Source organism: Pangasianodon hypophthalmus, chromosome 2, assembly GCF_027358585.1.
Source record: "Pangasianodon hypophthalmus isolate fPanHyp1 chromosome 2, fPanHyp1.pri, whole genome shotgun sequence".
NCBI lineage: Eukaryota > Metazoa > Chordata > Actinopteri > Siluriformes > Pangasiidae > Pangasianodon > Pangasianodon hypophthalmus.
In genome coordinates this window covers 10,142,564-10,156,591 of record NC_069711.1, presented here as the reverse complement: position 1 = coordinate 10,156,591, position 14,028 = coordinate 10,142,564, and the positions used below count along the sequence as shown (strand labels likewise).

At 37.8% G+C, this 14,028-nt stretch overlaps 2 protein-coding genes across 7 annotated transcripts in view; one reads left to right on the top strand and one right to left on the bottom strand.

Moving 5' to 3' along the window:
* Nucleotides 1-1,677: 1,677 nt before the first annotated feature.
* nat8l2 (N-acetyltransferase 8-like 2) lies at nucleotides 1,678-6,531 on the bottom strand. 3 transcript variants are annotated; one of them, XM_034310722.2, is made up of 3 exons: nucleotides 6,328-6,531; nucleotides 6,019-6,195; nucleotides 1,678-5,195 (listed from the first exon to the last, which is right to left on the bottom strand). In XM_034310722.2, coding segments are annotated over exons 2-3 (678 nt in total). In that variant the 5' UTR covers nucleotides 6,020-6,195; nucleotides 6,328-6,531; the 3' UTR covers nucleotides 1,678-4,518. The 3 variants fall into 3 exon arrangements, with proteins under 3 accessions (XP_034166613.1, XP_026787431.1, XP_026787510.1); XM_026931630.3 differs by having other exon boundaries at nucleotides 1,678-5,204; nucleotides 6,328-6,529; XM_026931709.3 differs by having other exon boundaries at nucleotides 1,678-5,204; nucleotides 6,338-6,529.
* A 4,998-nt stretch (nucleotides 6,532-11,529) lies between these two features.
* Nucleotides 11,530-14,028, top strand: part of slc12a5a (solute carrier family 12 member 5a) — a 153,510-nt gene continuing 151,011 nt past the window's right edge. For 2 of the 4 annotated variants that reach the window (XM_053228120.1, XM_053228117.1), the window contains exon 1: nucleotides 11,664-12,074. In XM_053228120.1, coding sequence (XP_053084095.1) covers nucleotides 11,930-12,074 — 145 coding nt within the window. In that variant the 5' untranslated portion in view covers nucleotides 11,664-11,929. Of the gene's footprint in view, nucleotides 12,075-14,028 lie in introns of all 4 variants that reach the window. The other 2 variants (XM_053228115.1, XM_026924480.3) reach the window with 2 other exon arrangements.

Genomic DNA, 14,028 nt, shown 5'->3' with positions numbered 1-14,028 from the left:
TTGGGTGGTGGCATATCCATTTATTCCGATCACAGGTAATGGCCTCTCACTGAGCTATCCAGGCCTACACAAACAAAGGACAGTGTGGCCAAGATTTCAGCTTTCACATAAAGAAGAAACACTAAGGGGCTTTGCATAGTAATGCTAATCGTCTTTCATGGTCTCAGTGGTAAGAAGAAGTGTCACCCTCCTTCTATAGCCACTGTTCTGGACACTGAGCAGTGATGTCAGTAGTGACCAGCAATAAACAAACAGTAAGCGGAGAGACAGACTTTGCCATGTCAGGTGTAACTGCTCTGGATTTGCAATGGTGCACCATGCTATCTGAGAAATCTCAAATCTCAAGGCGCAAGTGAGATGCAGTCACACTGTCTCGTCTCATCTCTCTCTTTCTCTCTCTCTCTCTCTCTCGCATTTTGTGCTTTAATACAGAGGGTATAGATTTTGCATTTGGTAAATTTTGCAGTGATGATTTGGTTGGAGTTTGTTTAAACTGTTTGTTTGTTTAATTGTTTAAAAAGTTGTTATCCATAATTTAGTCTCAGGTGGGTATTGCTAAGTATATACAGACAGATTACTAATTAAAAAACCTGACTCATTAGAGTTGTATTAACAGCCCAGCAAAGGCATTAATTACATTTTAGAATTCAGAGTAACAAAAACTGAGAATTTATGGTAATTCATTCACTGGGCAATTTTTTTTGTCCCTCGATAAATAAGCACCAAAACATACACGGATATGCTGTTTATCTATAAAACCACACTAGAGTTCAAGGACAATGTGTGTGTGGGTGTACACGCTCAAATATGTGCTTTTTTGCTTACGGGAGGAGGGAGGACTATCAGCTGACACTGCACAGACACAGATTCAATGTCATCATGTTCTGGAATTTCACAACTTTTGAACTTGTTGCTTTGACAGAAAAATACACAAAAACATTGCCAATGATATAACATCAGCTACTGTAACTTTGGCCCTGGTTTCTCAACGTTTCTTTGCTTTGGACCCACACAACTGTCATTCACCTTAGAGATGTGTGTATTCTAAGTCAAAACAATCTGCAATGAGTCAACAGCGGTGTCCAATACAGTGAAGGTCAAATTACTACTTACTACTTATTATAACTATAAGAATAATAATGTGATTTGATTTTGCCTCAATTTAAACCAAGCAGCTTTATTTAATAACTAAAAAGGATCTTTAGATTAATTTCAATATTATTATTCTCATTTCAGAATTTTAGTCTTACTTTATTTATGTAATTTTAGGGCAATCAGCTTATAACTTACAAACTCTAAAATGTAATGCTTTAAATAATGTTGCTTTTGATTAGATTTAGTTAAACTGCTTCCACAGCAGCACTCAAAGGGCACATGCACTGTGACCACTGACCACTGTGTCTGCTATAACTGCTACTTAGGGTAAAAAAGTATTCTGAGCAGCCTATGGGGAAGGTGTATTGGAGCAAATGGAGCTAAATAGTAATAGTAGTAATAGTGAAATTAGTAATAGTAAATATATACATACATACATACATACATACATACATGACTATTATTCAACTATTTAAATACAGATTCTGTAGTGGTTGTATTATAAAGGTAGTAGATGAAGATTTTTTCTTGATATATTGATCTAGTTCAATCACACTGGCAGAAAACAGTTGAGGACGCAAGTGCAGGTACTCAATGGCTTTAATAACCGTAGCAAACGACAAAGAAGTAATCCAAAAATTAGGTCAAAAAACAGGCAGAATATCACAAACGAAGCCAGAACAATATCGAGAACCAGAGAGACAAGCAGGAATCAAAAAGCTCAGTATCAACAGCTATGAAACACTGAGAGTATACTTCACAATGCATGTGTGTGTTGAATGTCCATTTATATTGTGAGTGTGCTGTGACGGTGATTGAGTCCAGATGTGTATGATCAGTAATCAGGTGGGTGTGAATGTGAGAGAGTTTGGGTATTGTAGTCCTCAGCGGCCATGTTTGTAGGCCAGGCTGAATGCTGGGATGTGTAGTTAGATGCCATTTCCGGCATCGATATGACACACACATTTAGATGAAAATAACTAATTTCATATGGCTGTGCTTTAGGAAATGTCATGCTGGAACTGTCGTCGGTTTTAATCCCCCTAGAAATCTGATATGGCAAATTTTATTTAAAAACAAACAAACAAAAACAGAAAGAGTCAGTGTTAGTAGGTTTTTTTTACTAAATGTGACATAGGATTTCTGTAAAATAAAAATTTATATGACATCAGTCAACTTTACTGATTTCTTGAGGGTCACAGAATTATGCCTATTCATTTTCTTGTTCTAATTTACTGAGCTTTAAACAGCTGCAGCTTTATACAGCTTGCAGAGTAGGAGCAGGCCTTCTGATTAAAGTATAACCAAGCCCACGTCTTGCATGTTGCTGTCATGCACCAACTCAGCAATTACAGAGACAGAAACTTAGAAGTGGTGCAATAGGTTATAAGGGCAGTTCTAGGGTATTTAATAGTGGGTCCTGGGCCAGCTGAGGAAATACATGTGCAGTTTTCTCTTACAAATAAAAACTGCATGAGTAAGAAACAATAATTAAAATATTAGCCTACACAATTCTCGCATGCAAAGCAATATCAATGCAATATCAATATCAAAATTACATGAAACCAGTGTAATTTATTACTTTAAGCAGATTTATATTAAATAAAACTGCAAACCTAATTAATGTATGGACTTTGTCTGTCAATTCTTTCTTTAAGATAATACTTATACCGTTAAAACCAGACTGGACAGTTTAAAGATCAGTCTTTAAATGGGAAACACAATTTTGAACACATTTTCTTCTGCAAAGTGATGTATTTCAAGCATGGGTAGAACTTTTCATCCATCCATGATTTTATCCATCAGATTTTAACTGGGTGACTTGACATCTTTGCTGATTGACTGTTTTTTTTACTGTCTCTAAACACAGTTGTCTTCTAATAACTAACAATGACAAATCTGCTGGTTTAGAAGAAGCAGAAAAAGTCAGATAAAGATGCCTCTAGTGAATTTGTGAAGAATTCATGACAGGAGATTCAGCATTCTTATTATCAAGGTGATCTCTGTGGAAAGAGTAATATGGTACCAGCTCTGGAACTTCAAACTTCAAAGTAGTGTATACTTATTATAGAAGGTGCTGACTTTAAGTTTTTCTGTTATAATGTTAAAGGAGTAATATAAGTTCTTTTAATATGTCACATTACTTTATTAAGTTTATTTGTTAATTAGTAATTAGTTATTAAGTTAATATTCCTTAATAGTGCTAGTCACCATGTCTCAAGAGCACCAAATAAAATCTCTATTTAATATTTTAAATAATATTTCTGCACTGTCCTGATTTTTCACAATGGGACAGTGTATGATGTTCCTCTCAGAAAATAATTAAGATAATTTTTATAGCCAGCCAAAGTTTAACTACATCATACAGTAACTATATACAGCTTCCATACCCTTTGAACTTTTTCACTTATTACTGTGTTGCCACATGGAACCAGATACTTATTAAGAGTGTGTTCAAAGTGAAATTATTCATATTTTGATCCAATTCAAAAGAGAGCACCTGCTGAGATGGGATAGACGAAGACACCCAATTTGTTTGAAATGTGTACAGGTAGACCATAGGCATTGAAACTCTCCCCAGTGAGCATCTAGTTCTCATTCTAGTGTCTTTGGGATACAAAGTTAATTCAAGACAGACCGTTGTGGTGTTGTGCCTCGAGATCTACATTTTAAGTGCAAAGCTGTTCTGAGTATTTCTAAACACACTGTGAGAAGAATACACTGTTCAGTAAGGGCCTATTCAGAGTTTTTTCAAGAAGAGTGTAGGAGAATGTGTAACATTAAAAGCAGGTAATAAGCGTAGCTCATGAAACATGCTCACAGTGGCATGGTTTTGCTGTTTACACCACATGAACCATCAGACATAGTGAGCACTGATACACTGCAGCAACAAGGCTTTGGCTCTATGACAGCTCATGACTAGAGAGAGTGGATGAATGAAAAGAGAATGAAAAGTCCAGAGCAGAGTGATCACCTCCCAAAAGAAAAAAAATCACAGGCCAAAACACAGAGCAGACAGCCAGCTTCCATCTGGTCATTTTCTGTGTCTTGTATCTGGATTGTATCCTGACTAGAATTTAACCACCGCATTTTAACCACTGTATTTTCACTAGTAGCTAAATGCATTTCTGGGCAAACAGACTGAACTCTGATAGCTGCATAGTCTGTTTATATGCTAATCAGCTCATTACATTCAAGCTTCCAGTGTTGTTCATTGTTTTTATTTGTTTTATGAATACAATGGTTGCCACATCAAAAATCGGGATTTTATTGGATCATTTTTAAACTTGCTAACATATTAAAAGGAGCCAACCTCAGCAAAGTCTGAAATGGGATGTTCGGAAAGCACATATGGATGTGATGGTCAGGCGTCCACAAACCTTTGGCCATATAGTGTATATGAATGGATGAGTGGATTAAAGTTTAAAGGATTTTCTCCATTTTCAGAATCTTAACTCTGATCAGCCTGTTGATCCACCAAGGACCTTCACTTTGAGTGTGGGTTTGCACAAGTTTAAAGCCCATCTTAATGTAAAGGGAGATAGCTGCCCTCTGAGGAAAGGTAGTTTGAAGCACAACCTTTGAGAAGCCTCGTTCTTTACAAAAGTCCACAGCTACGTTCCCCAGGCGTGACCCGACACCAGCGTGACGGCACTCAGAAGACACACTCATTCGGAAAAGTTCTCCGTACTTTTGCCCATCACTATTTGGAATATTTCTGGCCTCTACAGCCACCATACCCACCACCAGGGGTCGCCCATTGACTTGAGCTTCTGCAACCCAGAAGCAGTTGTCTGGGTTTCTAATGTAAAAGCCTGTGATGTCTCGCATGTCTGTGCGCAGCTTCAGTCGGACATACCCAGTGTAGAACTCATAGCAGCAGTATAACAACAGGCCAATCCAGGATGCTCCAGCCAGCAAAGCCAGAACAACTGATTCTCCAAACAGTATATATCCCGCAATACAGAAGCACAGAGTCAGAGTAATGTGGAGTGGCTGGGAAATGGCATAGATGAATGAAGAAGTAATGTGCTCCTTGATTCCATCTTGAAATATGATTTTCACTGCTTCAGAGTCTGAGGGCTGGAACTTCCTAATCACTACATGCACTGGGCCATCAGTGCATGTAAAAGGGAGAAAAAAGGAAAAGCACACAAATGTCAAATAATGTCTTTAGATGCATTTGTTTATCAAAGGAAAAATACACCCAAAACAGCATGCATATTAATTTTGATAACTAACTAACTATGTCAATTTTAGTGCTGTCCAAGATTTATTTTATAATGAAATTCCACATTGACCTTTTTTTTTTTTTAAATTCTTTCAACATGTTGATCTAGTCTTGATCTGATCATGTATTTAATGTGTTTGAGGATGGAGTTCTCCTTTAATGCCAGTACAAATGTGAATCTGTGTACCGCTGTCCCACAGGAAAGCTCACAGATGGCGGTATTAATTTAAATTAATGTCTTAAACATTTAAGGAAGTAAAATACAGCCAAAACAATGAATATATCTATTACGAATAAACATACTGTAACATGAACATGCCACTTTATCTTGAGGGATTTATACATGTACAATATACAAGGTACTATATACAACGTAAAGCACAATAACGAGCGTACAACACTCTCAGAAACAAAGGCACCAAACTGTACATTTACCTGTCACTGGGGTGGTACTATCCAGGCTACATCATCTGTACCTTTAGCAAAGCTTAATGAAGCTTTAAAGGTCCAATTATGTACCTTAAAGAATTTTAGAGGTATAAATATACATATTGAAGATACAGAAGAAGGTAAAATTGATGGTAGCACCCCAGAGACAAGGAACAGTACAGTTTGGTACCTTTATGAAGTTTTTTGTAGGTTGTAGGAGCAGTTCCTCTGTCTGCAGCTGATAAGTTCACACTGAAACTTACTTTTCGATGTAATTTTCACTTTTTTTTTTTGTTATCAAGGTCTCGGTTCTGCTGAATTTTCTTCCTCCTCTCAAGACTCCCAAGCAGCTCAGGAACTCTGGAGAAAAGTCCTAAACTTCTGCTAAACGCTTGCTGTTTAATCATTACAAGTTTATCAACAGGAGCTCTGAATGAATCCTGGGTTAATATAAAATTACAGCAAGCCAAAGTGCAAAGAGCAAAGGAGAACACAAAGATATATCAGTGTCACTCAGCCTGTAATGTATTACAGTACTTTAAAGAAAGTGAAGGAAAGACTCACTGACTAACCATGATATACCTCAGTATGACTGGCTCAGTAAACAGGATACAGTTATCTGCATCTGACCTTAGACTCATTTCAAATGTAGGATAGTCAAGTCATATTAATCATTTAGTTCTAAAACTGAACCAGCTATTGGCAAAGTGAATTCTCTCCTGAGGGAGAAAAGTCTTTCTTCTTCTCTCCACTTTCTTCCCTCTCTCCACTAGTTTCATCTTTACCCATTACCGCCATCTAGTGGAGACATTTCCTGTCCTGTGGAGACATTTCCTGTCCAGTGAGACATTAATCTAGTGGAGACATTTCCTGTCCTGTGGAGACATTTCCTGTCCAGTGAGACATTAATCTAGTGGAGACATTTCCTGTCCAGTGGAGACATTAATCCAATGGAGACATTAATCCAGTGGAGACTCTTCCTGTCCAGTGGGGACATTAATCTAGTGGAGACATTCCCTTTCCAGTAGACACATTAATCCAGTGGGGACATTTCCTGTCCAGTGGAGACTCTTCCTGTCCAGTGGAGACCCTTCCTGTCCAGTAGACACATTAATCCAGTGGGGACATTTCCTGTCCAGTGGAGACTCTTCCTGTCCAGTGGAGACCCTTCCTGTCCAGTGGGGACATTAATCCAGTGGAGACATTTCTTATCCAGTGGAGACATTAATCTAGTGGAGACATTAATCCAGTGAAGACATTCCCTGTCCAGTAGACACATTAATCCAGTGGAGACATTTCCTAACCACCTTATAAGCAGAATATTTTTACAGACAAAATGCTGACTAGATTAACCGCAATTAAACTGATATATTGTAATAACGATATATTAGTTAATTATGCTAAATATACTGTATTATATAATAAATGATGTTCATAACAGCCATTTTAGAATAGCTTAATAAATCACTGATCTCTTACTGAGTATCATAGTACAAGATACAATATGATGGAAAAATATGAATTTCTTGTTTGTTGAACAATTTCCATTCTCATCTAAACAGAAGCATGAATATGAAAAATCCTCAGGGCCCAGAGGTGTGGTTAAGCTTATACTGTAACTGTGTGGCCTAGTGCAGAGTTAAAATAATGTTTTACAGCAAGAGATGTTTACTGTAACACCAGTATGCTCAAATTAAAGAAAAATATATACAAACACTTGTTAATGTTTGCAAAAAGAATATTAAATAGACAACTACAAATAACAAATATTTTGGAAAAATTAATATGGCAAATGTTTTTACACATTATCATTATACATATATTTTATATTTTAGAAATTTTTATATAATCATGATATAATCATGAACCCTAACCCTAACCCTTGTTCGTCTAGGAGAACCCTTAAAGCTTCTATGTAGAACCGTAGAACAGAGTGTTTTGCTGTCATAAACGGTTCCAAGTATAACCTATTTTTGGAAGCTAATAGCCCATAATTATGCAATAAACCATAAGGTATTGTTTAAGTAAGCAAGCTAGGCATAAAAGTGTACTTACCCAGAAGCTAAATTGTAATTGGAGTTAGCAACATGTTTTGGGTATGTGTATTTAAGTTTACTGGTTAGCAGAGCCTGTCCTTAGTAAGTAGGTAATTACGAAGAAAGAATTCCAGAATTACAGAGAACAGTTGAGATGTTGGGAACTGTGTATCCAGGGGGAATTTGTTCACTAGGTCAAATAAACCCGAGTTCCACAGTTCAGATGTGTTCCGTCTGTATAAAACAATTAATGTCTGTTTTGTAAATCATTCCTCAGATTATCCTTTCACCATCATGCACAACCATCATGTGTGTCACCAACAAGTAATGGTTTACTGATACATTCACAGTTCTACAGCCATAAACAAATAAACTTTGTATTAGCCTGTAGAAGGAAGTGTTGGGAAGAAAATGAATTGTTTAAAAGATGCACAAACCCCATCTGTAATACTATACTTTACTGTAAAAGTACCGTATGGTTGTATAGCTTCACTTTGTGTAGTCTTATGTGTTTTAAAAAGGTCCTGGAGAAAAGACATTTCATTCCAATGTATACAAGCTATATAGAGGAATGACAATAAAAACCCTCTTGACCTGACTATACTATACTTGGATTTTTAATTGAAGGACAGCTTATAATAACAAAAAAAGGAAGAAGGAACTAAATGGAATGGTCAGCAGAGATGTGAGTTTCTGGCTACCTTGCATACTTTGAAGTGAACTTCAATTAATAATGAATGTTTTTAAACACAATTTGTAGTCCTACTGTGTATTTATACATAATGAAGGTTCGTGGGGTTTGGATGCAAAAAAAAAGGAGCAAATGTGACAGATTTTTTGAGATGCTCAGTAAAACCGACCAGCTAATTTCCGTAGAAAACTACACAAATTGTACCCAAGATTACTGATATTTTTAAGAAGCAAAGGGTTGTATATTGCATTCATAGTCCTCTTTATTAGGAACACCTGTATACCTGCTCATTCATGCAATATGCAGTTATGCAATCAGCCAATCATGTGTTAGCAGCACAATGCATAAAATCATGCAGGTACAGTTGAAGAACCACAGTTAACATTCACATCAAACACCACAATGTGTGTGTGTGTGTGTGTGTGTGTGTGTGTGTGTGTGTGTGTGTTGGGGGGGGGGGGGGGGGTGATCTCAGTGACTTTGTACAATCACAATCTGCTGTGTACCTAATTAACTGTGGATGAACACACACAGGTAAAGATTCAATTTTAAATCCAATTTTATTGTTTACAATTTCAAGTTAAACAAAAACCTTTTACAGGCATATAACAGTCTACCTGTTGCTTCCTACTTTAAAATAACTTACAAGTTAGAGTTAGCTTCTCATTAAAACTGTTGTCAGATAACTAGGTAATTAGTATCCCAAGACTTAAAACTAGTCGCAGGTACAACATTTAGTAGCCAGCTAGTTATTTATGTTCAGAAACCATTTCTTTGGGAGAAGCAGGATCACAGTTGGTGGTCACTCTATGTTCAATATGCTGTGTTTTGCAACAAATTTCACTGCATTATAACTTCCTAGTAGTTATTACTCATAAGCACTTAACCAACTGGACATTCCGTAAGTTCATCACATCGCCATAGTAACAATAGCAAATGGGCGATGCTTCATATATTATTTGTCCTACCAGTGCAAATGTGTGTGTGTGTGTGTGTGTGTGTGTGTGGTTTTGATAGTCATTCTGACCGATACACTGCAGCTTAGCTAGGTTCATATGTATACACTTTTAGGTGGGGTGACAGAACTATATGTCTGAGGGATGCATAAACAGATGCACAATCCCATGCAACCCAAAACAAATCAACTGAACTGCATTCATCAGGAAAAGCAGAATGTAATAAGACTTAATGGTGCTGGCGTATTAGAGTGTCTGGCACCAGTAGTGGGAGTGTATCAGGTGAAGTCATGCTTCTGAGGCTTTTAGTAGGCACCGTGTAAACTAACGTCCAGCCCATTAGACACATCTCCCCTGTTGGTACCACATATAGTTGTAAAGCTAAAGACTCTATGACATCTTCTTTACATCCTAGCACACACGATTTTGTGTTAATTATCTTCTAGGCCTGTTGGACTGTTGGCTGGAAATATCTGGTTGGTGGACTATTCTTAACTCAGCAGGAACAAACTGTGCATAGCAACAGACAGACGAGAGAGTAATTGTACCTGATAAAATGGCCAGTGAGTGTAGGTGTAGCTAATAAACTGGCAGCACATTGTAAATGCAGAAATACATGTTAAAATAAATAACAAATAAATGTAAAAAAAAATCAAGTATGATAATCAAAATGTACTAATGGACAATTCCTATTTATAATCTGCATGATGATAATGATTATGATGATGATTAATAATAATAATAATAATAATAATAATGATAATAATAATAATAATTAATTAATGTATTCATAAGGAGAACACTCCAGCCTTAATCTAATCCAACCCTAAAGTTGAAATAATTGCAAAGTATAATGGCACCAAGGAGACCAGCAGAGATCCAGAGAGATCATGACAGAGAGAGTACAGACAATAAAAATAAAACTAAAATATGTATTATGCAGAGATTTTTTTTAGTTTCTTAGTGTAATATATTCATATAATTTTATAGATTGATTTATCCTGTTTTATGCTGCTACTGCAAGAAACAGAGAAAATTTCTTCCTTTTAGTGGCGTTTTTCTAATGTGATTTTTACTTAATCTTGTTATTCCAGTATTGAATTTTGGGAATGGTTTGGAAAAAAGATTTTATAAACCCAGTTATTGTTGTTAGTGTTGTAAGAAATTAATTATAGAATGTTATTTAGGCCAACATCTTAATAGTAGTCATTTTTACTTAGTTTACTGTGTTCATAGAATGTTAGAATAGGTTGAGGATAAAGTTTGAAGTCCTTTTACTGAAATTTGATTTACTGATGCCAAGAATAAGTATGCTACAAAATAACGCTCATTGAAGAAGTAAAGGCCTAAAACAATCAAAATGTTGTTTAAATTGTTTTTCAGTCAGTTTTGACAAGCCATGCTTCTTTAGAATATGATAATAACAGTTTCCTTAGTCAACATCTGGAGAATTTTGGAAATGTATTATTGATGTTTTGTTTTATTAATCCTTGTGCGGCCCTCATGTTTTCAGGTACTCTTTTCAACCATTTATTACTCTCGGGTCAGATTAACTCGAGCACCTTATAAGGGATGTAAATATGTAGGAGAGTGTTGGATGTGTGTTTAAAAAAAAAAAATTTTTTTCTTGTACATGTTCCACACAGAAAATAAGCCAAGGCCACTGAGTTTCAGGAGGGGAAAAAATTATTCTATATGTTTTCCTTTTTTAAACATGATAAACGGGGGCACGTTTGCCTCACATCTCCAGGGTTGTGGGTTCGATTCCTGCCTCTGCCCTGTGTGTGTGGCGTCTGCATGTTCTTCCTGTGCTTCGGGAGTTTCCTCCGGGTACTCCGGTTTCCTCCCACAGTCCAAAGACATGCACTGTAGGCTGACTGGCATCTTTATAGTGTCCGTAGTGTGTGAATGTGTATGCGATTGTGCCCTGCCATGGCTTTGCACCCCGTCCAGAGCATCCCCCGCCTTGTGCCCTGAGTCCCCTGGGATAGGCTCCAGGCTCCCCGTGACCCTATGTAGGATAAGCAGTACAGAAAATGGATGGATGGATGGATGGAAAATGATAAACAGGTCAATTTGGGCTGCACGAGGGTTGGTGGAAATTCAGAAACTGTCCCAGTACAGCATATCTGAATTCATGCTGTGTTTATAGCGATATGATGATGCGCTTGTCAGTCTTGCAGCAGTGTCTGTGTGCACAGCTTCTACCGGCACTAGGACCGGGATACGCAGGCGGTCCAAGACACCGGTTGATGAGCAGCTTGCAACTCATTCAAGATCTCATACAACGAACAATACCAAGTCTGAGAGCTGCAGACTGGGGGGACAAAAAAAAAAAGCAAGAATCGATGGGTTTAGTCCAGTGAATGATCATCTCTGTTTGCATCTACAGTAAGTTCGTGGTTTCGGCTGTCGGTGCGCAGCTGTGGGTGGCCGATCGCCAACATCTGCATCCGCGGCGAATTCCAGCACCGAGCGGCGCCTCAGCACCATGAGCCAGAGGTTCACAGTGAGCGCTTCATCCAGGAGTGACGGCGAGCTGGGAGAAATCAACCAGCTGTTCGAAGGGGACGAGCCCAATCCGAGCCCCTCGGACAAAGAAGGCGCCTCCGATCTCGCAGAGGAGCCGCTGAGAGGTAGGATGTGGAGTGTTATAACCCACCTGTGAGCGCGCAAAGCAGCAAAGCCGCCTTCATGCCCTGTCCGCTTATTAGTGCGTGTGCTGCTGTACGTGTGCTGCATTTCAAATGACACGTTATCACTGCATGCGAATCCCAGTGATTTCTACATCTACAGGTTATCCCTCTCTAATATCATGGTATGATCATAAAAGCACCATACTCAAATAAATGGGTTGGCCTGATGCCCATATTAATTTAGGATGATTATCATCAAGATAGCCTTTTTGAATATTTCCCACATTACAGTGAACCTTGCTTATTCATGCACACAACACATGCACTTTCCATTGTGAGTACAGTACATATATGCATACGCTTACTTAAGTCTTGATTATCTCCTGTGGCTCCATGTTCTCAGAAATGGTCTACTAATACTGATCTGCAATCTATTTAATACATGAGTATAAAATATTCTAAATAAATATTCTAATGTGTCAGTAACAATATCAGCAGGCCTGTTGCCAGAAGAACTATTCAATCTAAGCAAAAAAAAAAAAAAAATGCTTAAAATAGCATATTTTTGTTCCTTAAATTACTTCATGGCATTGATGGATGCCACAAAGATGGATTTCTATTCAGACATATGACCATGTTAAAAGGTGACAGTAGTGGGTCTTTCAAACCTATTTATGGAGATATGATACTGTATCTCTGACAGCCTGAGTGACCTTGCCTGGTGGATCTCTGTTTTGATACAGTATAACCTGTTCTGTTCAGGCAAGTGTGGGGAATTATACTGTGTGGGCCATTTATATAGTGAATCACCGTTTAATATCTTCCATTATGTGGTTTAATTCACTTGTCATAATTGCCCCCAAATACCTCAAGAGACAAGACTTTCTCCAGTTCCTAATTGTTTCAGCTGAGGCAAACTGAGCCACAGGAAGTTATGCAGAAGCAACATTCAAATGTAAAATGCATAAAGACTGATATTTTTTGTAGCAAAGGTTTGTCTTATCGTAGCATTTTTTCTTCTATGCAGTTTAACAAAGAGATGCTTTTTAGTGAAGAGATCTGATCTATGTTTGCAGTGACAAGAGCCCCAGAAAAGTGTTACATATAAAAATGACATTTCATAGGACATCAATTTTATTGACTGGACTTGCATATGGTGACAATTTCCTGCGAGACATGTCAGACATTTCCTCATCTTACAGAGAGCACTATATAGTTTCAGCCTGTTTTATAACATTAGCATGCCTGAAACCTCCTCAGCACGCATGTTGGAACTACGACAGGTCTGTGTCTCTACAAATGAGGAAGACTTTTTACAAGATGTGCACGTGTAGTCACCTAGATACTGTGTAGCCTTGGTGAAGCACTTGTCTCCGGTTCAATCTCTGACAACGTTTCCATGGTAACAGTTGCCACTTGTTCTGTGATTGGTGGCATGCTAGGTCTGGTGTAAGGAGATGATAATAAAGCAAAAATAGGTTTGCTCAGAATAATTGTCTATCGAATAAGTTATGTCTGATTATTATCCTAACATATATTGCAAAATAAATGGTCACAATAGACACCCCCATTTTCATGCTTTCAGGGGTTCATCATTAGAAGCCTGCAATTCTGTGATTGAGTGTGTGGAAAAGCAAGAGCACAGAGCACGTGTATTCACAATCTGACTGTCCTGTATGTAGAAAAGGTGATCCCTTGCAGAAAAGTACTGATGTGCATGAGGCAACAGTGCTATTTTTTACACTACTGCTGATCTTGTTTATATCGAGCACAGGAAGTGAGATCACTGTCTGCTCTTTGAAGCCACACAGATAGAGGGAGCTAATGCTCAGTGTCTCCTGCTGTTTTCACTTGGCTGTGTGGCTACCTGGTTGCAGTTCAATCTTGGCATATGCTTATATACAAGTACAATGACAGTAGCTTCCGTATGAATAGCAGAAGATGGACTGAGTAT